At 32.9% G+C, this 26161-nt stretch overlaps 3 protein-coding genes across 3 annotated transcripts; 1 reads left to right on the forward strand and 2 right to left on the reverse strand.

Moving 5' to 3' along the window:
* Window positions 1–813: 813 nt before the first annotated feature.
* Window positions 814–1752, reverse strand: LOC133284800 (arabinogalactan protein 41-like). Its single transcript, XM_061481903.1, has 2 exons — window positions 1401–1752; window positions 814–1168 (listed from the first exon to the last, which is right to left on the reverse strand). The coding sequence occupies exons 1-2, from the start codon at window positions 1528–1530 to the stop codon at window positions 1071–1073; spliced, it is 228 nt and encodes a 75-aa protein (XP_061337887.1). The 5' UTR covers window positions 1531–1752; the 3' UTR covers window positions 814–1070.
* A 389-nt stretch (window positions 1753–2141) lies between these two features.
* On the reverse strand, window positions 2142–11549 carry LOC133284790 (protein SPA1-RELATED 2-like). The gene is made up of 8 exons (XM_061481870.1): window positions 11281–11549; window positions 9532–11089; window positions 8363–8520; window positions 5874–6714; window positions 4614–4760; window positions 3784–4101; window positions 3383–3442; window positions 2142–3002 (listed from the first exon to the last, which is right to left on the reverse strand). Exons 2-8 carry the CDS (start codon window positions 10984–10986, stop codon window positions 2811–2813), a joined length of 3171 nt encoding a protein of 1056 aa, XP_061337854.1. The 5' UTR covers window positions 10987–11089; window positions 11281–11549; the 3' UTR covers window positions 2142–2810.
* A 10825-nt stretch (window positions 11550–22374) lies between these two features.
* On the forward strand, window positions 22375–25017 carry LOC133284783 (COP1-interactive protein 1-like). The gene is made up of 2 exons (XM_061481861.1): window positions 22375–22465; window positions 22877–25017. The coding sequence occupies exons 1-2, from the start codon at window positions 22375–22377 to the stop codon at window positions 25015–25017; spliced, it is 2232 nt and encodes a 743-aa protein (XP_061337845.1).
* The last annotated feature ends 1144 nt before the right edge of the window (window positions 25018–26161 follow it).

Below are 26161 nucleotides of genomic sequence, written 5' to 3' on the forward strand. Positions count from 1 at the left end.
TGCCTCAACAGAAAGTGAAAAAGTTTTCCCTAGCTGGACAGGAACAACAGGAAACTAAATCGAGTAGCAAGAAGGCTTAATTATGCATTGGTATCACTGCTTCCCAAGTCTCTTCTAATTCAAGTTTCGTGGACCATCCCCTCCCATTACTCTCATCCATTTTGACCAATTTTTCTCTGTTTTGATGTGCAGAAGCTGTTCACTTTCAAATATGAATTTCATATATCCACAAATAATTCTGATTTTGACAATTTTTTGATAATTCTGTTCCCTGGCATCCTTCATCAATGGATGTTATGCTAGTTGTTTGCGTTCTTACACACGTTAAATCATAGTTGGTGACCTGGGGCTAATATAGCCAAAGGTTTGCAGTTACCTTGTTCAGCTTAAACATTCAGAACCCTTTTCGAAGATGGTATGGAATTTGTGATCCGTAACAATACATGTGTTTCTAGTTAAACTATGAATGGAACCTTTAGCATTATAACGGATAGAAATCTGGCTTTAAATGATAATTGGATCGTTATGGGAGAAGAAAAAACATTCATGTTTGCCTGATGATATGTCATTTTCCTCGACTGATGGTTAATTGATCATTATAGTCAACTTTCTTTCTTTTTTGGGAATGATCGTATAGTTAACATCATTCAGAATTTCAGAGTTGCAAAATATCCCCGATTCTTCCAAGAGGAAACATTTACACACGTCTCACGTTGTAACCATAAAAAAAAAAAAATAATAATAAAAAAAAATCCCACTTTTTACGATGCAACAGTTCATGCCTAATTGTTAATCAATATAGCGATACGCTCATAAAGCCGAAAACAAGATAATCATTATATTGCTAAGAGAAAAAATATTGACAAGAATATTTAAGTTTGTCACTTAAATGAATGTGACATTGGTACCAACCACAACTACACAACCACTAGCCGATATATGGCACGAACAAACATAACACCACCTATAAATCATACATCAGTTTCATACCAATATTACACCAACATCTTAATCATAACAACAAACATAATACCCTCTGGCTAGCACGCATATGCCATTTTGCTTGAAATTCAGAAGCTGGAGGAAATGTCTGCAGAGTGGACGAGGTACGTGAGTACCAGCGCCAACAACATCAGCACATACGCTATGCCTTGATCAACAGACGACCCTGAATAATAAAGAATTATTATTATTAGTAAATATTCGTATATTGAATTTATATTACTTAATCTTCGATGTGATAATCCTTGCAGTTTTTTATTTTTATTTTTTTTTTAAGAAAAAGGAAATATCGAATTAGAACTAGATATATCCAGATCCGTCAAATTGAATCTGGGATGTGCAAGTTGATCTTTAGATCTGGGAAGAAAAACATGGAGGAATAGTTAAATAGTAAATACCGTCGCTGGTAGGGGCAGGTGCAGGGGCTGGAGTTTGAGCATGAACAGCAGCGGGCACGGAAAGAGCAAATATGAGAGTGGCAAGCATGGCCACAACTCCGAATCCGAATGAATTTTTGGGATACGCCATATCTAAAACTATAACTGTTAAGGCCTAAATTGATTGATTCTATTTCTCTCTGCAGCGTCTCTCTCTCTCTCTCTCGTGGCAGAAGAGGCGTGCAGAGAGAGAGAAGCGAAGGTTCAAAACTCAGAGGAAGGAACGAATGAACGAATGCGCGTATGCTGAGGTGAGGGACGGCGGAGAGAGGTTTAAAAGGTGGTTACAGTTGTCAGTTGGCGCTGTGCGTGGGAGAGAGAAAGGAGGAGAGAGGTAACCGGTGAAGCCGGTTAACAAAATGCCAATTTGATGTGGGAATGGGGTCCATTGTCCCGCCGTATGTTTCGGTAACCCATGTGATTGCCCACTGGTTTTCAATCTGGATTCCCATTTCCCAATCAGACTGCCACGCCATTTCTTTTGGCACCATATGCTGCCCCACCACTATCCCCATTCATGAGTTTTTGTTCCTATGAGCTCGAGTTCATTCTAGTTATCATGTGCGCTACTCTACTATAATTGTTATTTAATACAGATTATTATAAAATTTCTGCGTTGCACTTAAAATTCAATATAAAATCCAAGTCATTAGCCTCACGTCTAGAACAATCTTGCGCAAAATGGCAGCAATGGGAGGCCATTTATATAGAGACAAAACATTAACATCGTCAGACTGTAATAACACTTTAATTAATGTACACAACTATCGGGGAATATTACAATAGAAACTTTCGAGGTGTTAACAACCTGCTTCATGTTTTACGTTACAAAGCATCTATTAATACAAACAAGCTCACAATTGCTAGTCCTTTTATAATGCAAAATTTTTCAAAAGGACTGCAACACAATTTACGTTGGCTCAGACATGCACTTTACAGATATATGCCGGGTATATTCTTGGACTAAGTAAGAAACTCCTGCCACGTACGTCCATTCTGAATTGTTAGTTTTTTTTTTTTTTTTCACACTGAGTCTGCTTCCCTGATTTCAAATTGATGGTCCAGACTTTATATAACAGGCCTTTTCTACAAATGACGACTTGAAATTCTGGTTTAAAGCCTAAGCTTCTCCATCATGTTGAATCCAACCTTCAAATTAGAAGATCTGGATTTCAATTTTGAATCTGTTTCTCCATCCAATTACGGCTGAAACCCAATCCTTTCTACATCAAAATAAGAGCCAGAGCTCAAGTTGTAAAAAGAATTTTAGATACACTCGGAGCAAATTGATGGGATTGACCTGAGTGGCAAGGGTAAAACTGCAGGATTGCACAAACTCTAACAGAGTCGTCATCAAGGGCTAACTTTATCTCAAACCATCTGTAAAACTTTTATACATCCACTTGAATTGGCCGCAATAATCATGTCTGATTTCCCTCTCCAGCAAACACTTGAAACAAACTGGCCATTGTCATCATCAGTCTCTTTACCAGAAATGGGATCAGTGGACCCAAACTTGTGCGAAGTGACTGGCATGGGAAGAGATCTGTAGTAGGCATAAACCTGCAAGATAATATAGGTATCATGCCAAAGGAAAAGCACATAGATGTAATATAAACTTATAAATAAAACTCCGGACTGCTCTCTTCCCTATCTATGTCATAATCATCCTTGAAAGATTTTCAGTATTATATATTATGGTATTGCAGCTTCGCAAATCACAGATATCATAACACAATTTGTGCATATACAAGTCATAATAGTGTGTGTGTGTGTGTGTATACTCTCATTTCAGAGAGGCTTGTGAATATTTACAATATTACACCATAAGTGCAATCAAAATAACCTAAATGGCTAAATCACTAATTGAATTAGCATTTTTGTATTTGGCAAGTTAAAGCCAATCAAACAAATGTTATATTATAATGGAAAGTAATATATACCTCATTTGTTTCTGAACCACATGCAATATATCCATCAGCAACTGATAAACCCACAAAATTCTGTCAAAGCACGAGGTGGAAGATTTCAGCTAACTAAATTAAGTAAACATAAACATAAATGGGTCGGCATAATGACAAAAACAGGTCAAATTTCTAACAGACGGCCTTAGGAGTTGCTCAACACAGCAGTTAACAAAATAATTTCGGGCAAAGTCAATTTGGAGTTTGTAAGTTTGTTTTCACTACCCAGACCACCAATCAAATTCTGATGCTCCATCTAACACTCAAAAAAGTGTAGATCTTTTCTTTTCTTTTTTAAAAAAAATAGAAGGCTGTCACAAAAGACCATTAAAGATTCCACAAACAAATTCTGATCAATGCTATACAACTTGAAATCAAACCTTCTCATTAGTATGTCCTGACAGGGTTAAGCTGCAAGCACTAGAAGATGGACCCACAGGAGAGGTTTTGTTGAGATCCCAGATCTTTAATGTATTATCGGTTGATGCAGAAACAAGTGTTTCAGAGTCCAAGAATTTGACATAGCTTACAGCTTTACGATGGCCAGCCAAAACACACCAGGGGCTTCTAAGATTGCGTAGATCATAACAATAAGTTGAGTAATCCGCAGATCCAAAGGCCAGCAAATGAGAGGAATGAGAAGAGAACTGAACGCAGCAGACATTAGCAACATTCTTGATTGTTCCTAAACAGTTTCTCTGCAAAATAATTTTTCATTTTATTAGCTCTTGATCAATAATAAACTATCATATATTTTTTTGCTGTAGCTAGAGCTAAAGTAAAGTGACAATGTGATAGAAAACCTGTCTTTACAATCTAGAAAGTCATGACCATTTGTATCAGTCTACCTGGCTCATAGACAAGATGGTTTCTACTGGCACATTATAATTTTGCAAAAGAAAGCTCAAATATTTAACCAGGTGGTTTTCACCATATTATTGGAAATACAAAATCTGAACCTTTCTACATTCAATATCTTCCTGATTTTGAGGGACAAAATTTGTAAATCATGATTATGATGCTTATGAAAAGTTACTACCAAACTTTTGATTTTATTATTCAGATACATAGATGCTATTAACAACTCGAGAGAAAGACAGAAAGCAACAATCAATTACACTGTAACCCCAGTTTCTTATTATTGATTTTCAGTCAAGCAAATTCTGCACATCCATAGTGTAAGCATGTATGTGTGTGCTAAAGAGCTTACCTCACTGATACTCCACAGCTTCACAGAACAATCATCACTACCACTGGCAAATTTTGTAGGGCATAACCGAGAGAAATCAACAGACCAAGCCCTCTTTTCATGTTCGGTGAATTGAGAAAACCCTTGACCTGTACTAGCATCCCATAGCTGAAAATGCATCCAAAGGCAAAGCTATGAATAATGGCGGAAATCAGAGCATACCAATCATCATGCAATGGTTGTGTTTTTTAGACTAAAACACAAATTTTCAAAGGATTTCTTTCTTTTCAGGTGTGTGTGTTTTGCGGGGGGATAGTATTGATGTTATTGTGCTCACAACCTCACTATTTTGATATTAAATAATCATAGAATCATATATGGGTAGACATGATGCATTTTCAGTTAGTGAACAAGACCAGTAAGAGTATCCAGTTGATTTGACAAACTCTACATGATAGGACCCAATGTATCATAACATACTCATGTTCAGTACAATTTTCTATGCTTCCTAGAGTACTACTTTAAAGAGGTAAAAAGACCGACCCACCCTTGAACCAAAAATAAAACCACCCCGGCTAGACATGGACATCCCTAAAATCTTCATGTTGAAAAATAATCTTAAGTGCAACTTAGATAATCATGTAAACAAATTGGCAAAGCCAAGGTACTAAAATTTACTAATCAGCTCATTCAAACTTGGCTGCCAATCTGGATAAAATTAGAGGTGTTTTCTCCACTAAGGGCTAGTTTGATATATTCTTAATAATGGGAGTGAAAAATTACGGGAGTGTTTGGTTTGTATTTTCTTTTCTTTTTCAATTAATATGTTTTCACTATAGCACCTTGTTTCCTATTATCAATAATTTGCAAAGGACATGGTGAAAACAACAAAAATCTTGTTTTCACCATTTCCTTTGCAAATTATTGAAAACAAAAAACAAGGTGGCCTTTTTGTAATTATTAGTGAAAACATATCAACTGAAAATGAAAACAAAAAACAAATCAAACGTACCCTAAGTGATGAGCTTTCAATACAATTTTTCTTATAAATTTCATTCCTGATGTTTCACCCCCATTTTTAAGGGTATAACAAACTCACCCTTAGGGGCAGTTTTAGCCCAATAGACGAGGGGAAATTTTAGTAGACCCTCCAAGGTATACCATTACATTTTGAGTCAGAATCGCATATTCCACAAAACTAACTGATGGATAATGCAAAGAATGTCTGCCAATGATACAAGCAATAATTACAATGGTGTCTCATGTGCAAGCCATACAAACCTTAACTATACCATCATAGTCTGTAGTGGCAAGATAGTTCTTAATGTAGTTATTCCAGCAAACACAACTGAGCCTTGATCTGTTTGACATCTCAACTACAGGATAATGGATATTAACAGAGTCATTGAGAAGTGCATTAAACTCGAAAATTTTTATTTTCTTTGATATCCCAGCAGCAGCAAAGTAGTCTTCATCCCTATCAAAACCCAGAGAACAGATTACATTTGCAGCAGGATTGTTAAAATCAGCATTTCTTAGTACACCCCGCACTTCAAACTTGCTATAACGTGCATACTTGCACAAACCATCAAAGAAGGCTCCTAAAGTATCTGTCATTTCACGTTGTTCCTTGTCTTTTTGGGCCACATACCAGTTCTCACAATTTCTCAGTATATCTTTATCTGGGTGAGTTGCAGCATCTGTTTCAGGAAGCTTAATTTTGGATCTCATGGAAAAGTAAGCATTTTCAAGCTGGCATATGTTTCTGGTCAATCGCAGTTCATTTGCATTAGAAATTGTGGATATTGGCAGTAATGTTTCTGAACTTGAAGGTTCTTCATTAATAGACGCACTCTCTATTTGACAAGAGGAATCATTCTGCAAGCTATAGGAAACCAAGGATTTTCTTAAGTCATGTCTCCTCTCCACCTCCTGTATATCTGATTCCAAGCATTGGATTTCTTCTACCAATTTGTAGGCATCTTTGTGCTTCTGCTCTTTTAGTGGGTTGAGGAAATGCAATAACAATTCTGATTCTGCATCATCTTGGTCAAGACTTGATAATAATTCCTCACTATATACCTCCTGCATTCCATTAATCACTTCAGACTGTAGGATCTCCCTGTTAAGCAAAATAAGTTATAACTTTAAGAAATCATAATAGAATGTGATAGACATAGAACTTGAACTGACAAGAGAATGGAGGAAATCCTCCTTACAGAAACAGAAAATAATGGAGGAAACCTCCTTACAAGACCAGAAAAATTGATCTAGAACATAAACAGAAAGATCAGAAAAATCTGAGCCCAAGGTGACCTTCCTCTTAATACTCAATTTCCATGCCTCCTCCCTTCTCTCTCCCCCTTATTCTCCCATCTTATCCCCTATTCCTTGCATGTATACAGAGTCTTCTTATCCCCTCTCCTTTCCCTCCTCACTAACTGCCTGTTCTTTTGGCATGACCTCTCTGAACAGTTTTCTCCCAGCCTTTCTCTATTATACACCCATGTTATTGGGGGCCTATCAGTGTAGAACTTATACTTGAGGTCTATAATTCAAGGACTAGTAGAATGTTTAATTGAAACTTTTCTAAATCTGTATTTAAGGACGGAAAGCGAAGAATATTAAATTTCAAAATTCACTAAACCATCAGATCAATATGCTATATTTTTTAGAACAGATCCACTTGAAATACACAGAGATATATATATATATATATATAGAGAGAGAGAGAGAGAGACACCCATTTTTATAGTCAGTAGTAAGTAACATCAAATAAAGAAGTTTGACATCTCTGAGAACAAAAAATTCAACTCTATCCGCAATAGCTTTCCAGAAGTACACTTTTTTTTACAAATAATAATAATGATAAGATAAAAGAAATGTTATCTCATAAGAGATTGATTTATCTCAATTAGCTATATTTCAAATAAGAGATTGTCAATTAGTTTATCTCAATCAATAGATATATTTCAAATTATGTGATTGGCATGAATTAAGGATAGCCATCAATTTGATTCAATCAATAAGCAGGAAGAATATGTGTACTCGGCTATAAAATTCAACTGATTACTGGAAAAACAAGCAATTACAACCTTCTTCCTATTTTTTTCTATTTTTATTTCCTTCTTCCTTCTCTTCTCTCTTTCTCCTCTACAATACACAATTATGCACTTATAAACAGATGATGGCAAAATGTTTATGGGATGGAGGAAGTATGAATTCTATTATCATTAATAGTAGGATGGTGCCAGAATGAAAAAAGTACCCAGAAAAATATAATAGAAGTGTTTCTGATTAATACAAGAGATGATTGATGAACCCAATGATGATACTGACTCAGAAAAGTTTGAGAACTCTTGGAAGGAGTATGGCAAGTGGACAGTTGCCTAGTTAATTTTTGCCGACTCAACTGGAATATATGTGAGCTCACAGTGGGAAATAACACCCCCCCCCCCCCTCCCCTCCCCCTCTCCCCTTTCTTTGCATCTAGAAGTGAAATTTGTTGACTCCGTTTTTAGTAAAATGAGTCCCTTAAAAAATATATATGCATATATGAACAGTAGAATTCAAACTGCGAACACATAGCTCTTTGAACATCATCCCAGAGGATATGCCATGATTTCATTATACATTCTTCCGCATTTATAACATTTATCAAAGAAACAAATGAGATCTCTATAACAGATGTTTGTGAAATCATTTTTACATATATTAAATTTAAATTGAAGTGAATCTGATAACTATGATACACAGGATTTCAGCATTACCTTATTGTCGGACGTGATGATGCTTCAGGATGCAGCATCCAAAGACAAAATCCAGCCTCCTTAGGATTTTCTGATAGGAAAACTGAAGGAAGAATCCTATGACGAAGATCAGACATTGCTGAAATATGCGCTCTTTCTGAGTTGAAATGGCTAAGTAACTGAAAGAAATGACCTAAATATAATCAGTAAGAATTAATTGAGAATTAGTATTTAATGAAAAAATATAAAATAGGTCTTTCAAAACATATAATGGATTAAGTTTCTTTCAATTATAACAAACATTTAATTTTCTTGATTGGAAAGATTTGAGGTAAACACCAATACTCCCGGTGTAGTTATGAAAAAAAAAAAAGAGAGAGAGAGGGGTGTCCTATTTTATTATCTAGCTAACTCAAGATTCCGCATCCAGTTCAAACCATGACAAAACATTATAAAGATATCCAGATTTTATTATGGGAAAGCTTATTCACAAAAATGATAGCTGACACAGATGAGGGGGCAAGATTTATGTATGATTGAGAAATGGACAATACAAATATGGAATATAGATGTATCACAATAAAAACTATTATAGTTGCTTTACTTAAGTCCACACAAAACATAACCAATTTTATCTAGCAAACCTCTAATTTTGACCAATGAATAAAAAATATTTCCAAAGTTCATTCAATCCACTTCAAATGTTCAAAAGACAGTTTGAAATCAGCCAAAGAAACAGTAAATTAAAGATTGATTTTCTCAGTATTTATTTAATTTTGAAGATGCCAAAGAAGCATGTTTGACACTAAATATACTAAACAAACATAAGTAATCTCTTCCAGAAGTTATTTCAAGTTGGAATCAGATTAAAATATTCAATGAACTTCAGATCCAGAAACATCTCTCTGTTCTTTTAGAGGAAGGTTAGAGAGTGAGATACTGCTTTTAAATCCCATTGCAAAGATGTGTATAAGCTAACTGTTAAAACAGGAAAACATGAAAACCCTAAAGACCAATTATCAATTTTATAAGTTTCATCATCAACTCTAATGCTAATTGGGCCCCAACATACGGACAGAAGCATGTTTCCAACATATGTACATCATATTCAAAAACACATCCATTTTGAGGAATCAACAATATAACAGAGCGCATGAACATTGCATTTAATTAATTTCTAGGCTACACACCTCAAAAAAGAGGACTCCCAGACAGTAGATATTTGATGATGTAGTGCAACCTCCCTCTGGACTTGTATACCACTTATCTTCCAATCTTTCATTTAAAGAAGCCAACGGCAATTGACCTGCATTAGATATGTGAGGGATGCTAGACATTCTCCAATTATTATGCTTAGAAAATTGGATATCTTCCTTATATTCATTGCAATAATCTTGTGATCCAAATGCATTAACCTTGATATCATTAGCAATTTGAAGATGCAAGTCAGACCTCAGAGGGCACTGACTCCAATCACGGACAACTCTCACATTCTCATTAAATTTTTGTTTCTTCGACCGCATATCAAGAGAGGGAGATATTACATGCTCTGACTGCCCTTTTCTATTAAAAGAATTCTTTAACTGAAGAACTTCAGAATTCGCAACACTATCTAATGTCTGTTTCTGAATTGGCAACCCGAGGTACATAACCTGGTTTGAAGGTAACAATTTAATATAAGATGGGCACAGGTTGTGCAGCACAAATCCCTGAGAGTGAGAGTCATCCACCAAATCCACAATCTTTCTAAATATAATTAAATGCTCTGTTTTGCTTCCTTTGCGGCGCCCAGCTTTCAACCATTCTCTCAAAGTCACACCATCACAGTCAGACCCACCAGATCTTGGTGCTGTAGCATTATGAGGAGACTTTGCAGTCTTTGAACCAGAGCTCAGTGATACATTAGAATCAATCTGAGTGCCAATGCCAGCCTTTATCAGATTCTGATCTCTAGACTCAACACATGAGCCATTAGAAGATGGACCTTTACACACAATACCCTTTCCCTTCAATGTATTTTTAATAAAATACTCGGCAAATCCTGATTTGGATATAATTTTCGTTCGTATTCCTCCACAAGCATCACCTGCATCCTCCTTGTGCTCAGCTTTATGTTCAACAGTTGTCAAGTGTTCCATGACATTGCTCTGATCATCACTGAGTGATTTTCTAGCTAATCTCTCTGGGAAAGATGTCGGCCCAATATCTTCCCGAACACTAGATGTAGCTTGAACACTATTTCTGTACCCACCATCACTTAGTGAATTTCCCATTGCTGAATCACCAGCTAGCTGATAAAGGTGCCGCCATTGACTCTGGCTATTATACATAGGCTCTCGAATGTTCGATGTACCAATATCTAGGCTTGAACCATTATAACTTTTCACTGTTAACTCTTCAACCATGGTACCAGCATCATCCAAAAAATGACTTGGACGCAGATGTTCTGACGCTGCGACATGGCCTGTGGCGGCTTCAACTACATTCTTACCTTGTGGGATCTGAGAGTAGTCATTATGTATTTCTTGGGGTTTTAATATTTTGTGGCATTCAGGGTTTAGTGAATATTCTTCATCTTTGTTCTGATATTGCACACCCTCATCAACCCCCAATCTGGTCCCCTCATCAACCAATTCTTCATCCATACTGTCAAAACTTATGGTTCCATATCCACTTGCACAAAGTCAGCACAAACTACCTAATTGACACAACAAATTTCCTCTCTAAGCAATTCAAGTTCTGCCAACCCTAAATTAGAGAGGAATAAAAAAAACTTAGCAACTACCGACACACCGTAATATGAATAATATGCTTCTTGAATGTTTCTAAAATGAAAAAAAGCAGTAATATAAGGGAAGAAAATATGAACAACGAACAACATATACAAGATGCATTGATGTTAATTAATCAAATACTGATAATCACAACAATTCACTAACCTGAAGAAAATAAAGAAATGGAAACTAAAAAGCTTCTCGGAGAGATAACAGTGTTAACGTGAATGGGGGCCGCGCTGCATCCAAAAGCTGTGAAACAGAAATACTTACTCGGAAGAAAGCGATTCTATGTGTAGGGATTCAGCTTTTTTGTTTTGGTTATGAAACTGAAAGCTTTGAACTTATACAGAAAAAGAGAAACAAACGCTCGGCAATAGCATCATCACCGAGGGCTTCATATAACTGTGTTCCTTCTATTATCCCACACCGGATAAAACCTTCCCCCTTTTAATACCCTCGCTTTTGTTATCTCCTCTCTTTATTCAATTGCCTATGGGTGATTTTCCAATTTACAAATCTGCTTTATTTCCATCCATGCTTGATTTTGGGTGTATTTTTTGCTTTTTAACTGACAGACAAATATAGTTTTTTTATAATTTTATTTGTAATAATAATAACCAACAAAAAACTGCCCCACTTTTTGCTATTTACCTTATCTCTCTTATTTTGTTTACCAACTTTCTTCTTTCCTTGTCAATTTTGTAACTATTTAACATAAACAAATAGGAAATAAATTGGAAAAAATAAATCTTATATTGCAAAAAAATTCTAATATCATGTTATAGATACATAAGTGTGAGATCCACTTATTTAAAAAAACAAAAAACAAAAAAGAGTGGCACATTTTTTTATGATTTGTGTAGGAAAAATTTATTTTCTCACATAACATGAAAAAATAAACCCCAAACAAATATAGATAAATTAGCGAAATAAAAGTAAAACAAAATATAGCTCAATTTATTTACCAAAAAAAAAAAGTATAGCTCAATTTATGCGTCTACAATTGATTTAAAATCGTGCGTGCATCATGCGAGCATAAATTAATTTTATGAATTTTCAAGGTTATTTTTATTGGGATAGATTATTTTACCTACCATTTTTTTGTCTACCTCTATCTATCACCCTCCAACACCGTTAGATCAGAATATTAACTAACATTTTTTTTTCTCATTCTGATCTAACGGTATTGAAAAGTGGTAGTAGACAGAGGTAGGAAAAAAAATGATAGGTAGAATAATCTATTCCATTTTTATTTCATATATTAATATCATAAAATTGCTTAACAACTTACAAAATTTCAACTTCTTTTACCGTTAAATTTTCTCTCGGAGCATGTCATATCAAGACTTGCATCCACAAAATCAAATAAAATTTAACGTATCAATAATTTTTTTATTTATAAGAATATAAATTACATAAGTCCAAGTTTAAAAGAGATATATCTATATATTTAATAATACTAGAATAATAAATTAGATGTTTCAAGTAATTAATAATATATTATAATTAATTTTTTTTTAATAATTACTCTTTAAAAAAAATACTATATGTGCATAACACTTGACAATATCTTACTATACATAATATAATTTGTATGATATGATACGACTCACAAACTTAGCAATACATATCAAGGGGTGTATAGGAAAAGAGTTGTATCCGACCATACGATATTGTATTATGTACTATACGATAAGAAATTAAATGAAAATTTATAATATTTAATATAAAAAAATAAATAAAGATTTGATGTGTGATTTAAATTCAAAAAAAAAAATCTACAAAATTTATTATTAATAAGGAAAAGAAAATAAAGATATGATTTGTAATTCAAATTCAAAAATTAATCTGAAAGATTAGTATTAATAGATAAAATAATTAAATTAATATATATTTTGTTATGTATATATTTATTTTTTAGGTCTTCAAAATTTTAAAGACTATAGAAATGATAAAAGTGATGTCATCTTCATATAAGAACAAGATAATGTCATTCTCTCCAGTACCACCTTTAAGAGGAGTTTAAAGCATTAATCCTGGACCCACCCAGAATCGGATTAGTTGCGAAGCAATAAATCGATTGGAATATTTTCAAAAAAAAAAAAAAACAAGATAATGTCATCTGGCTTGATAAGGAAAAAAGACCGTTAAATTGTTGAACAAAAAATGAAAAATGCGTAAAATGACTACACTAATGAAAAAGATGGTGGTTTAATTATGTTAGTGATAGATGATGATAGTGATAGTAGTGATAATATTAGTTTTGATGTTTGATGAGTAGAAAAATAATTGGTTGTACTTCAGTTACTTATGTATTTTGCTGATTGGATCATTTTTGGAATTGAAATTTATATGATAGCGAGGATATGATATATTTTTAAATTATATTTTTATAATATTTCTGTATCTTACGATTTGATATGATTCATGATATATGATACAAAAAAACTAACAAACGATACACAATACATACTTCGATTTAACAACTTGCTTGACATATATAAAAAAATTGCACTTATTTTCTCACTGCTAAATTTATTTACCTCATTATATTTGTAGTGTCACGTTTTTTTATATATAAAATGGGTTCGCTTTTTTTGCAGTACGCCCAATACGACGTTGTTTTCAGGCGAAAATCATGGTGTTTTGTAATTTTAATTTATTTCAGGGTTATAATAGTCTTTATATTTATAATTTTTTAAGATTTCAATACCAAAACGACATCGTTTTGAGAATTAATGCAGATAACTTATCTGTAGTAACTGCAGAAATATTTTTCCCATATAAAATATGGGATTATATTTTCTTATGCAACAGGAGATATGTTATCTCATGTTGCACTCACAATTTTATGTGGGTCCCATTGCACGGGAAAAGAGAAGAAAAAAATTAAAGTGGGACCCATACCTTTTTGAGTGTGTAGGAGAGAATTGATGTCTCATGTGACATGAGATTAATATTTTCCATAAAATATACAATCTAATGACTATGACATTTTTCATATAATTTAGAGAGTATCAAAATAACCTAGGGATTGAGAAAAAATACATTATAATAAAATTTATTATAATCTTAAAGGAATGAACAAATCCATTTTGTATATAAAAAAAATTGACTTTTTACTTTGTATGGCAAAAATGACATAATTATGTTCGTTCTGGTCGGCCCAATCAGTCGGCCTAATTTCTTCGGCCTAATGACAAGGGCCCATATAACCCCAGCTACACCACTCCAGCTGCAGTCCTATTGTGACAGTGCTAGAATCAGTGCTCCACCTATCAAATATCCAACTTAAGACACTAAATTAAAATATCTTATGTTGGGGCATTCACTCTCCCCTTTGTCTACTCAGACACCAAAATGCTTTACTAGGAACGCTTTCCTCTCACCTCCCCTACACAGTAGCCACCGTCAATATTGCAACAGTTGCAAAGTGCTTTGCCTTGCAAGGCCAGACTGCTATGACTCTTCTCCATAACAAATGACTTGGTCCATCCTCTCATTAAGATTGAGTCTAACCCTAACTATAAATACTCCCTCCTTCTTCAATATAAACGCACACAATATCACTATTTTCATGAGATGTTACTATGCTAACTTGAAGAGCCAGTATAACCCTTCAATACCACTCTTTATTGTTGTCCACTGCAATTGGGTCTCCCTTACCGAAATATTTTTAATACTATTGTCGCACCGTTGATTGGGTGCGACAATCCAATAAAAGTGCCTCGTTTTCTGTGTTATAGGTATGGATTAAAAAAAAGATAAAAGAAAAATCCAGGTGTAATTTTTTAAATCGCAGTTGTATATGCCACGGTTGTATAGAAAGTGTTCTCCTCGCTTACATAACTTTGGTCCGTACCATTACTCACAAAGGCATCCCTATAGAGATTACTTTACCTCTTGATTTTACATACACGACTCTTTCACCTCTTCAATGTCATTCGAAATTTTTCCTCCAAGATTTTCATATTTTAACTTTGGTTTAAGTATAAGTTTAATCGGTTTTTAGTTATTTACTGAACGTACAGTTTAATGTTTTCAACTTTTACCTTTTTTATTTTTCCCCTTTATTCCAATTCACTCCACAAAATAAGAAATGGTAGCAGAAGATCCACGTAGATGGCGTATGGAATAGTGCACCCGCAAAACTGCAGGCGATGATTCTCTCTTCACGTCCACTGATTCATGATATTTCCCTCTTCTATACACTCTTTCATTTTGGTCCAAACTCTAGATCGCATTATATCAGCACTTGTCTATGGTGGCAAATATGCCACGTCATAATTCTGTTTATATATCGAAAAAATACTTTTAAAAAATAATGTAGTTATTTATGATGGTTTTAGCCGACCAACCTCTCTTCCCTCTCCTTTTTCTCCATAGATGTCTCTCTCCTTTCCACCCTCATTCTCACAAATAACTCTTCCTTTCTCATGTGCACTTTGATCTATCATGTTTCTTTATAATTTTTCAATTTCCAAAGTTTATGGAATTTTTTTTTTCTGATTCTCTGTTAGTATTTTCTTATTCTAAACACAACACGAGCTATAATTTTTGAAAAAAAATTCATACTTAATTGAAGCTTGAGGCAAATCAATTTGGTTCTTTACATTGTAAGTCAATAATACAAATTCTTCTTGTATGAAGTATATGAGATACTATTAATTGCCACATTTCAAGATTGTAAAAATTGTCTGTTGCGGATTGCATTTGTTATTATCGAATGAGGGACCTTAGATGTTTGGTCAGTTTGGAGGTGACTCTTGGCAAACATACATCAAATGCGGCCCCAAAATACTAAAAGTTTCAAATCCACACTTTGGTTTGCAACTCCAATAGCCTATAACGGGTATTGTATTCATCGCATTATTAGCAATTTCATTCATTAATTCAATAATATAAAATTAAAGTGACATTTATTGCAATTAGATAATTGCTCTCGGTCTTAAGTTGACATGTTTTCTTGTAGGTAATAACTAGCATAATTGTTATTGTATGTAGGATATACACAAGCGAGGTCTGGGAAAAAATACCATGAGAAGCTGCTTGACGTCTGTCAAAAGAAAAATCGCATGGGAATTTATTACACAATATTTCCAAATTATGTGAAATATTATTATATAATTTCTGATTGTATTAAATATTAGCTAGAATTATTTTCTAATTATATGAAATATTATTAGTATTTTTTCCATTTAAATCTTATTTAATTAAATATGAAATATCGTTCATTCACTCGATTATTAAAGATGTGTTATAATATAATTTAATCCTCTCTCTTTTTCTTTTAGGGATACACACAATAATGAGTGAAGTATTTAAAGACCTAAATTTTTTATTATATAATAATAAAAGAATTAAACTTTTTATCATATATGTGAAAAAAAAATTAAACATCAACGACGCGTCGTGACATATATGACCTTGAAACTTTTTCTAATTGGTTGGATTTTATCAAAATATATTTAGGGTTATTCGACTCTCTTGTTACAGGATAGTCTTTGCCTCCTAGACAAGAAAATGGGCCCACATTTAATTTAAAAAAAAAAGTGACAATACTTTTTATGTATATGTTGAAAGAAAAAAAAACTCTAATGGGACGTTTGGTACAAGAGATATTTTTTTTATCCGAAAATTATAAATTTTGGAAATATAGTGGAAAATATATTTTTACTAAAATATTAGTAAAAAGCTGTTTGGTAGCCTCATATTTTCTTGAAAATATTTGGTTAATTTTATTGAGTGTGTATTTGATTGAGTGTGAAATATTAGTGAGAATGTGAAATAACCTCACATTTTACTTTTTCATTCAAAAAATTATAACAATGTTACTTAGAGAGAGAAACTGATATGGTAGTTCACGGATAGTACAAAAAAAGGATTAATTTGGTCTTCCTAATCGTTATTTTTTTTTAACTTCCCCGGGCTCGCAAAAATTCCAACTTATCTATGGTATTGTCAAGATGGTATCCGTACACAACTTTGCACACAATTGCAAAATTCGGAAAACAAAATTATCTGACAAACTTTTAACTTTTTGGCAACCAAATATGGGCTTCTGGCTTTCCTTAGCATGTTTTCCCGGGAGTTGATAAAAAATCCTGATAACAAACGCCCCATAAGAGCTGAATTACCCATATATTTAAGGTGTTTAATTAGTTATCCTGATAAAGTTGAAGGTTTCGATTTTTTTTATGTGGAAGGAGAAAATTTTCTTATATTGCAGACATATCTTATGTGAGGTCTACATCTGTTAAAAAAACAAAAAAATAATATTGCACAAAAATCAAAAGATCACTGGTAGAAGAAAATAACTCTCTTATGACATGAGAAATTTCCTAAAGTTGAATTCTATAAATAGTAATTTTTGAAATTGAGATATTTAATTGGTTAGTGCACTACATTTGAGTCCTTACAAAATTATATACTTATATTGTACTTTTATCGATAAAAGTTAACACAAATCTAACATTTTTATATTAATTATATATTTTCCTTTGTATTTATCTCTTCCTTATTTTAAAAGTTAACACAAAAAATTTGACTTTATTGTGACTTCTGCTTTTTTAAAAGCAGATATCCAAACAAACTTAAAATGAAAAGTACTTTTTTTCTTAAAAAAAGAAACTTTTGAAAAAAAAAAACCCTCATCTAAACAGGCTCTAAGTGTTGTTGGCAGCAACTTAATTTTAAACTTGTATTTTAAATTTTGGAATTTAATAAAATAGAATAAAGATTTTAAGTGCAGTCACAAAATGAATAATAGGGGGTCAAATTTTCATTTTATTTTTTAATGACTTAAAATTAATAGTAAAGTTTTTAAATAAATTCAGCTACTTGTGACCTCCGTTACACGGACACGCTTATTTTTCTGAAATTTACGTGTCGGACACGACACGCTCGGACACTCGTCCGACACGCGGTCAACATTTGGGGACACGCGGTCAACTCTCCGACACGTTCCGACATGCGGTCAATATTTAGGGACACGCGGTCAACATTTGGGGACACGCTCGGACACGTTTTTTTTTGTTTTTTTTAAATCTTAATTTTATTTTGTTAACTAAATATAAAAGAAATAATTCATAAATTAATTTGTTTCTGTTATAAAATTTGACATTAAAAATTAACAAACTACGAAAAATTATTTATATTTATATTTATATTTATGTTATGAAATTTAAATATTTAATTGGTTATATGACTTATTATGGACTCTTATATGTATTAAATATAAATCATATTATTTATATTAAAAAATTTATTTAATATCAAAACGTGTCCCAACGTGTCCAAATATGACATTTTTTAGAATTAACGTGTCGGCGTGTCGTGTCGTGTCCGTGTCTGTGCATCATAGCTTGTGACTAACAGTTAGAAAGAGAAGCATTTGGAAATATAATTTATTATTGCTAATCTCTGAGAAATTCGTTTATAGTAAAATAGGTTAAAATTTAATATATTTCTAGGAAGAAATTATATTTACAATTTTTTTTTTAAAACTCTTACAAACTACACTATGTATTAGAGGTAGTACATTCCACTCCAGCACATAGTTATTATCCCTAGTATATAATGGAGTTTGTAAAAAAAAAAATTATAAATACAATTCTTCCTATATTTCTATTCATAAAAAAATAGGAGTATAAATTTTAAAATAAAAAATAATAATACAATCCAGTCTACATATAACCATCAAAGATAAAATATTTAATAAGTAAAGTTATTTTAAATGACCTAATTTTGTATCTTTTCATATGAAATGATATCATTTGATGTATAATTGGTGATTTTTTAAATTTTTTTCCTCAATTTTTTCTCTCTTTTTAATTTTATAGAGGAAAAACGATGTAAACAATTATCAAATATACACCAAAGCAATATTATTTCTTATAAAATAATATAAAGTTACGTCATTTAAAATGATAAATATTTTTCTCAACCGAAAGAAATGCCATTGAGTTTTTGCTCCTGCTGTAATTTATCTGTGTTGAGAAACATGTGAGACGATTTTGTATCGTCCCTTTTTATATATCTCATTGATCATTCGCGAGATATTCAAGTGATTCTCAATCGTAATAACTTCGAACTTTAAAGGCCATTTTATTTCGAGGAAGTGCCAAGATTACCTTCTCGTTCTCAAGAGAGAAGGACAACCACGACAACTATAATATACTCATTATTCTTTCAGATTCTTTTTCTTTCGTATTTCTCGAAAATTGTTTATTTTCTTTTCTTCATTATACTCTATTTTATCGTTTATTTCCTGTTTTTTTATTTCAGTTTTCTTATACAAATCGGTTTGGTGGATATATCAAGCTCCATTCCCAGGTAGTAACTGTTTTCCTATTATATATCTTTATCCGGGAAAAAACAGAAATACTGTTGGATCTATTATTAATTGATTTGCTTCATTTACGTTTGTTGAAGAAAACGCAACTCGTATTTTGATTTGCAATGCATAATCTTTCTCATAGGATGAAGCTGTTTGTTATTTGAATTTGGAATAATCAATGAAACGAAAATCCGATTGAACATAAAATGCTGATTAGAGATACCTAATTCCGAATGAGTAAAATTGTTACGGATAATATGGATAATGATATTGTAATTTCCATTGCATTGGAATTTATTATTTGTGCATCCAGGATTAACGCTTAGGTTTTCAGCGCTGTTTGCATACTCCATCTTCACATACATAGAATTTGTGCCTATAACCTCTAGATTTGATTGTGTTTCTATTTCTCTCTTTCCAGACTTGCTATGATTTTTATCAATGTTGTTGCTTATTCTTACTCTATTTACAAGCTATTTTATCTTCCTTTGTAAATCTCTATTTCGAAGTTGAATATGTTAGATTAATGTAGGTTGATTGATCCTTTCCGTGTTTTTCATTTTTCGCTGATTATTATTCATGCAGATATATATTCCAGAAATTAAGGGTTAGAGTTGAATAAAATCTCATGTGCAGTAGCATTTTTCTTTGTTAAAAACTAAAGTGATGCCAGAACAAGAGTAACAAAATATATGACAATCACCAAATATATATGGGAAAATAGTTTTTCCTATTGGTGGAGAACTATTCTCCCTTCTGCTGCATTAATATTTTTTAGCTAGGTTTCTCTCACCTTCACTTCTTTTCTTTGTTCTATTTTCTAAATCTGCAGAAAACTGGAGAAAAACTTAATCATATATATATATATATATATATATACATACATATATATATATATATGTCCTTAAGGTTGTTTCTCCTCTACATTAAGAAATTTTTTTCATAATGATGAAAAAGTGTAAGCTTAAGAAATACAAGCTCTTGGGTATTCCATTTTGAGGACTTTCATTCCTGTCCTTACGTAATATATATAATAAATGGGTGCTGTCAACTTGGCCTGCTAGGTACATAATATTTGCTTTTTACACTCTTTTCTACTCGTAACTGAACTTTGAAGTATATGCAAAGGTCATTTTCAATTGGAAAACAGTTTTAGTTAAATAAATAAGGAAAACAATTTCAATTAGAGAACAGCCACATTTCAATAAATAAGGAAAACAAATGATGATGAGGTGTCAGTCAGCTAGCCTATCTTTACGGAAGGGAGTGAACATGGTATTGGATGGCCCCATTTTACAAATGAATGTGGGAAGTGGACATGTGCCGAAAAAAAGGCAGCCACATTTATCATGTAAATTTGTTTCGTGGGTGCACAACTGGACCGGTACTTGCTGTGGGTCAGGCCATGATGCTAATGCTTGTCAACATCGGAGTCGGAATAATAAGAAGAACCAGAGTGGATTTGAACGAGTTTTATTTTAGTGATTTTTTTAAAACAAAAACCTGAATGCAATCATGCATTGTTGTGAATACAAAGTGCCGCTCATGCCCAACTCTATTTTGTGTGTGTATGTATGTTAAAGTAAATAGCTAAACATTCTTACAAATGGAATGAGTAAACTATCTTTATGAATGATTAAAAAATAAATTCGAGAGTTGAAATATGGTTTTCCATTTATAGTAATAAAAATTAGGGTAAAGGGGGATGAACTCCATAAATTATTGGTCAATTTGAAAAAAAAATTCTGCAATTTGAAATCTAGCCACTTATTTACACGCTTTAATAAGTTTAAAGATTTGAGTAATGTGTTTTAATCCATATGAAAAATTATTTACAATTAACATATAGTTAAGAGGAGATTATGTGCATTTTAACTTATAAAGATATCTAATTGCATCGTGAAAAAAATAACAATATTTATAAAAGTAAATTATATAATTATTGTTATCAAAAAAAAAAAAAAAAATTATATAATTACGTGTAAAAAGTTTTAATGTGATTCTTTATAATTTCAATATTTTAATAAAAGGAGAGAAACTTTTATATCTGTAAAAAGATTTTTCATTCAATATTATCAATCAGCTAGATAGTTGAGGCTTTTTTTGTTGTTGCTGTTATTTTTCTCTTTAGTTCTTCCCTTGGAACTGATCTTCAGAGTTGGGTTCAGCTTCAATCCCCTAAAGACAAAATCCGAAGTCTTCTATGACATCATTTTAAAAAAAAAAAAAAGCCATGAACTTTCTTATGGTTGAGATACTGTTTCTTGTTGGCAGGCATACTGCGAAAACTGCTCTGGCAAAGATATATTGGATAATTATAACTTAAATTCTTCTTTCAAAAGTTTCCAGCAAGTGACTAGTGACTACTGTAGCTAATTTTCTGTTGATTGAAGTGTTTCCTACTATTGAATGGCTACAACATATGTTCTTGTTTCAAATGCTATCCTCGGTTTCCAAATTACTGATTTTAGGTGATACAACTGCTGTCTTGTTTGTACTTTTCTTCGCACTGTATCTAAGGGAATTTGAGTCAAGTTGTTATCGCATAATACTAAATTACTCAGTTGAGTGCAGATTTACATTGCCATGTGCATACTGAGTATTGGTTTGAGTAATGATAATATTGTATTTGATTTTGTAATTTTAATTATTTGTTTTAGTGTATAAATTGAGGCATGACAATCTCGTATTTTAAATTTATAATTTAGAGTATTTACATTAATCATCTTGCATATGTTCTTTATAAACATTCATCAAATTTTAATGCAACATCACACCTTCAGTTTCATAATGACGATCAATTTGTCATATCTGTCTTCATGTCTCAATTTCAGCATTCCTAGATGGAGACAATGGAGAGTTCTTTGATTGGCATTTCCTTGTAACTGTAATATTTGCTGATAGTCCCATAACAAAAGATGACAAGTCACCGTTCAAAGGAATCACTCAAGCTCTCTGGGAGTGTAGATGATCCTGAAAATGCTGAAGAACTCAAAAGGACCAGAACAGGTGCAGATTGTTTCTTATTGTAAATAACCAATTCAACCCAAAAACTTAAATTATTGGCTGAGGTTACATTAATAATTTTATATATCTCAACATGTCCCTTCACACGAGATCGAGGCTCTGATACCATGTAAATAACCAATTCAACCCAAAAACCCCAAAAGCTTAAGTTATTGGGTGAGACTAGATTAATAATTTTATATATCTCAACACTTATAAATATACATACTTTTCCACACATGAATCTTGGAATACCCTACAAGATTAAGAAGAGATCAATTGTTTTGCCCAAGAAAATAAATGAAGGATGGTTTTATACCAATTAACCGAGTTGTTACTAATATTGTTGCAGCTTATTAATTTTGAAATATCATTAATTTAAATTTTCTCATGATTTCCCATTTTTTTTTGCAGATATTGAAAACAACATCACAAAAATCCAAAAGCTTATTAAGAACGGAAACCAAAGCAGAAAAGATGGGAACTCCAAACGTTCTAGGAAAGAGGCAGAACTTGTGGGACTGATTGAGGACTTACACAAGCAGTGCCAGTCACTTTATGCACTGTATGATCGTGTTACTGGAGAGCCTGGGAAAGTAGTTTCTCGCGGAAGAAACAGGAGGGCTTCAGTGTCTTCCTCTGACTCAGAAGAATACTTCTCGCCAGAGGAAGTGGATGGTAATAAGAGAAGGTCAGAAAAAGAAAAACACCGTGTTTCTGACACCACTAAGCAGGAACCTGAAGAAGGCAATAATAGAGAGGTAACAGAGCTTGAGGGGAAGTTAACTTCACTAATGAAAGAGATGGGGAGTTTAAGCCAGCAAAAATCGGATCTAGAACTTCAAGTTGAAACCCAAGCACATGAAGTAAAACAACTAAGCACAAAGAATACTGAGCTGCACGACCAAGTCTTGGAGCTTGAATTGTTGTTGAAAGAGGAAAAAGGTGTGGTATCTAATCTGCAAGAGAAACTCAAAAGTAATGAGGAACAAGCAAAGTTAAATATTGAAAATTTAATGGCACAGATCAACGAGCTCAAATGGGAGGCTAAATCTCTGCGGACCCAGAAAGATGAAATGGAAGAAAAAATAAAATGTGATATGAACGAAGCATCAACCCAAAGAGAGGAGCTTAACGTTATGCAGCAAAAGTTAGATTCTCTATGCAATCAGAACAAAGAATTAGAAGCCCAGATGGAAACAAAGAGGGAACAAATATCCGAGTACCTGATCCAGATAGAGAGTCTGAAGGAGAATTTAGCTGAAAAGAGTTCAGTTGAACGGAGTATGGTGGAAGAGAAAGTGGGTTTTCTTGCAAGGACAAAGGACCTGGAACTAGAATTGGAAACTCTAAGCAACCAGAAAAATGAATTGGAAGAGCGGTTAAGAGATAAAACTTTTGAGAGCAAACAGTTGGAGAATGAAAAGAAGGCCCTGCAGGACAGAAACCATGAACTGAAAACAGCAATGACACAAAGAGGGGAAGAGATATCTGGTTTTATGAAGGAACACGAGGACCAAATAAATGGAGCTTCTATGGAGGGTATGGCTCTAAAAGCAGAAGTTAATGCTATGAGACTAGAGTTGGACACACTGCATGAAAAGAAAAGCAAGTTTGAGCAACAAAATGAACGAAGCGAGAAGGAATATGCAGAAAGCCTAGAAAAGATGGAAAATTTGAACGTCAAGTTATCAAGCCAGATAGCTGATCAAGAGAAAACTGTAAAGGATCAAGCAGTCACCATTGAACGATTAAGTGCGGAGCAAAAACAAGTCAAAATTTTGTCTAACAAGTTCGAGTTGATTCGTCGATCGACAGAAAGGAAAGTGGAAGACATGGCAGATGAGTTTCGGAATAAAATGGTTGACAATATCCGGTTGTTGCACCAGAGGATCCACGTGGCAGAACAGCTTAACAATGAGAACAAAAACAGTTGCAAAATGACAAAACAAAGGTATGAGCAAGAGAACAAGATTCTTGTAGAGAAAATTGCTATTTATGAAAAGGAACTAACGAAGCTTAAAGTGAGTTCGAGTGCAAGTGCAACAACAACACCCTTACAAGCGTGTGATCCAAATGTGTTAGACTTGTCTGTTCTGAATGGATTAGATTTGGCAGCTGAGAAGGTTGAAACACAGAAAGAACATGTCTCTAAAATGCTGTGTGAGGTTCAGCTTGCGAAGGATTGGATAAAGAAAAGGAATGTTGAGATTGAACAAATGAAAGATAATGTGGATAACCTGAAGGTGTTACTGAATAAAAAAGAAGAGCAGGAATTCTTGTTAAGAGAGAAGGTGTGGAACTTAGAAGCCAAAGTGAGCAAGGAAGGAGGAGAGAAGCTTAACCTAACGAAAGCGGTGAGCCAGCTTGAGAAGAAAGTGGGAAAATTGGAAAAGAATCTCAAAGAAAAGGATGAAGACTTCGTTAGCCTTGGCGAGAAAAAGAGGGAAGCAATAAGGCAGCTCTGTTTTGTGGTTGATTTTTATCGCGATCGTTGTAACTATCTCAAGGATTTGGTCACGAGTACCAAGTTCAATAACAGGGTACGAGCTTAGAAACAATAACCATGGGGGTGTCACATCACATGTCACGTCTTTCAAATAAGCATCGATGGCACCATCACGGTATATGTGTGTGACAATAAATATTATAATGGATGAGGAGGGATCAACTTATACAGTGTAGGTTTAAAATTTCTTACCCCTTTGTCAATCATTTATAGTACTTACATCTAATCTTTAATGATTGTGATGTTCAATAAGTTAGAAGTATTAAATACAAGTTTAATAAATGATTAAATATTTTTTGTGTTATTGAAACTAGAGGTCGGCACATTTCGATTTGGTTTTGACCTTGAAAATTGAATCAGTAACTAAATCATTTTAAAAAATAATTCGGTTCTTGAATTAATTTAAAAATAATAATTTAATTTTTAAATCAGTTCAAAAAAATATGATACAGTTTAATTTAATTTGGTTCATATAATTTTTTTTACACTCCTAAAAATGGAAAAAGTGTGTTCTTTTAAAGGATACATAGTTAAGTCATTTTAGAAGAGAGGTAGACACAAAGAGGTGTGGGTCTCATTGAAAACAATAAAAACAAAAAAAATAAAAGTTTGAATCTCACCTTTTTGTGTCTATTTCTCTCTTAAAATAACCTAAGTGTATGTCCTTTTTCCCTTCGATTTTTTGTTCCAAACTAAACTGGTAAAAACCAAACTGAACGGTTTGGTTCTTAAGAAATTAGAGGAAGAAAAAAAAAGTACAATAATTAAGCAACCTTGCTTGATGAAAGAAAGTAGGGAAAGAATCCGTTTATAATTTTTTTATAATTTTTTTTATAAATTTTTGCAAATTACACTATGTATTTTCAGAAATACATAGTGTAATCTAGTGTGCTTTCGGAAGTATACAGTATATTTATAAGAGTTTGTAAACAAAAAATTTATAAATATAACTCTCTCCAAAAAAAAATAACCACTAGTTTTTTTTAGTAGGCAATACAACACTAATCTTAAATACATTCGGTGAAAGATTCGAAAGGAATAAAAGGAAAAAAAAAAGGAACAGTGATCATTATGTCCCATTTTTAGTATTTATATACCAAATTGTTATGCGCACATTAAAATTTACCAGACTGTCACGCGTTGAAGTTCGTTACAACTGGTAACAAACTTGATAGGCAATAATTTCTTGA

Source organism: Gastrolobium bilobum, unplaced genomic scaffold, assembly GCF_033153095.1.
Source record: "Gastrolobium bilobum isolate Gb01-03AN ecotype WA unplaced genomic scaffold, APGP_CSIRO_Gbil_v1 utg27505, whole genome shotgun sequence".
Classification (NCBI taxonomy): Eukaryota; Viridiplantae; Streptophyta; class Magnoliopsida; order Fabales; family Fabaceae; genus Gastrolobium; species Gastrolobium bilobum.

Bases quoted from the DNA above. Each gene is read 5' to 3' on its own strand.
- LOC133284800 (XM_061481903.1), bottom strand. From the start codon at position 1,530: ATGGCGTATCCCAAAAATTCATTCGGATTCGGAGTTGTGGCCATGCTT. The intron at 1,169-1,400 runs GTATTTACTATT...TTTATTATTCAG, and splicing joins ACCTGCCCCTACCAGCGACG to GGTCGTCTGTTGATCAAGGC.
- LOC133284783 (XM_061481861.1), top strand. From the start codon at position 22,375: ATGACAAGTCACCGTTCAAAGGAATCACTCAAGCTCTCTGGGAGTGTA. The intron at 22,466-22,876 runs GTGCAGATTGTT...TTTTTTTTGCAG, and splicing joins ACTCAAAAGGACCAGAACAG to ATATTGAAAACAACATCACA.
- LOC133284790 (XM_061481870.1), bottom strand. From the start codon at position 10,986: ATGGATGAAGAATTGGTTGATGAGGGGACCAGATTGGGGGTTGATGAG. The intron at 8,521-9,531 runs GTGTGTAGCCTA...CATTTCTTTCAG, and splicing joins TGGGAGTCCTCTTTTTTGAG to TTACTTAGCCATTTCAACTC. The intron at 4,102-4,613 runs GTAAGCTCTTTA...ATTATTTTGCAG, and splicing joins AGCTGTGGAGTATCAGTGAG to AGAAACTGTTTAGGAACAAT.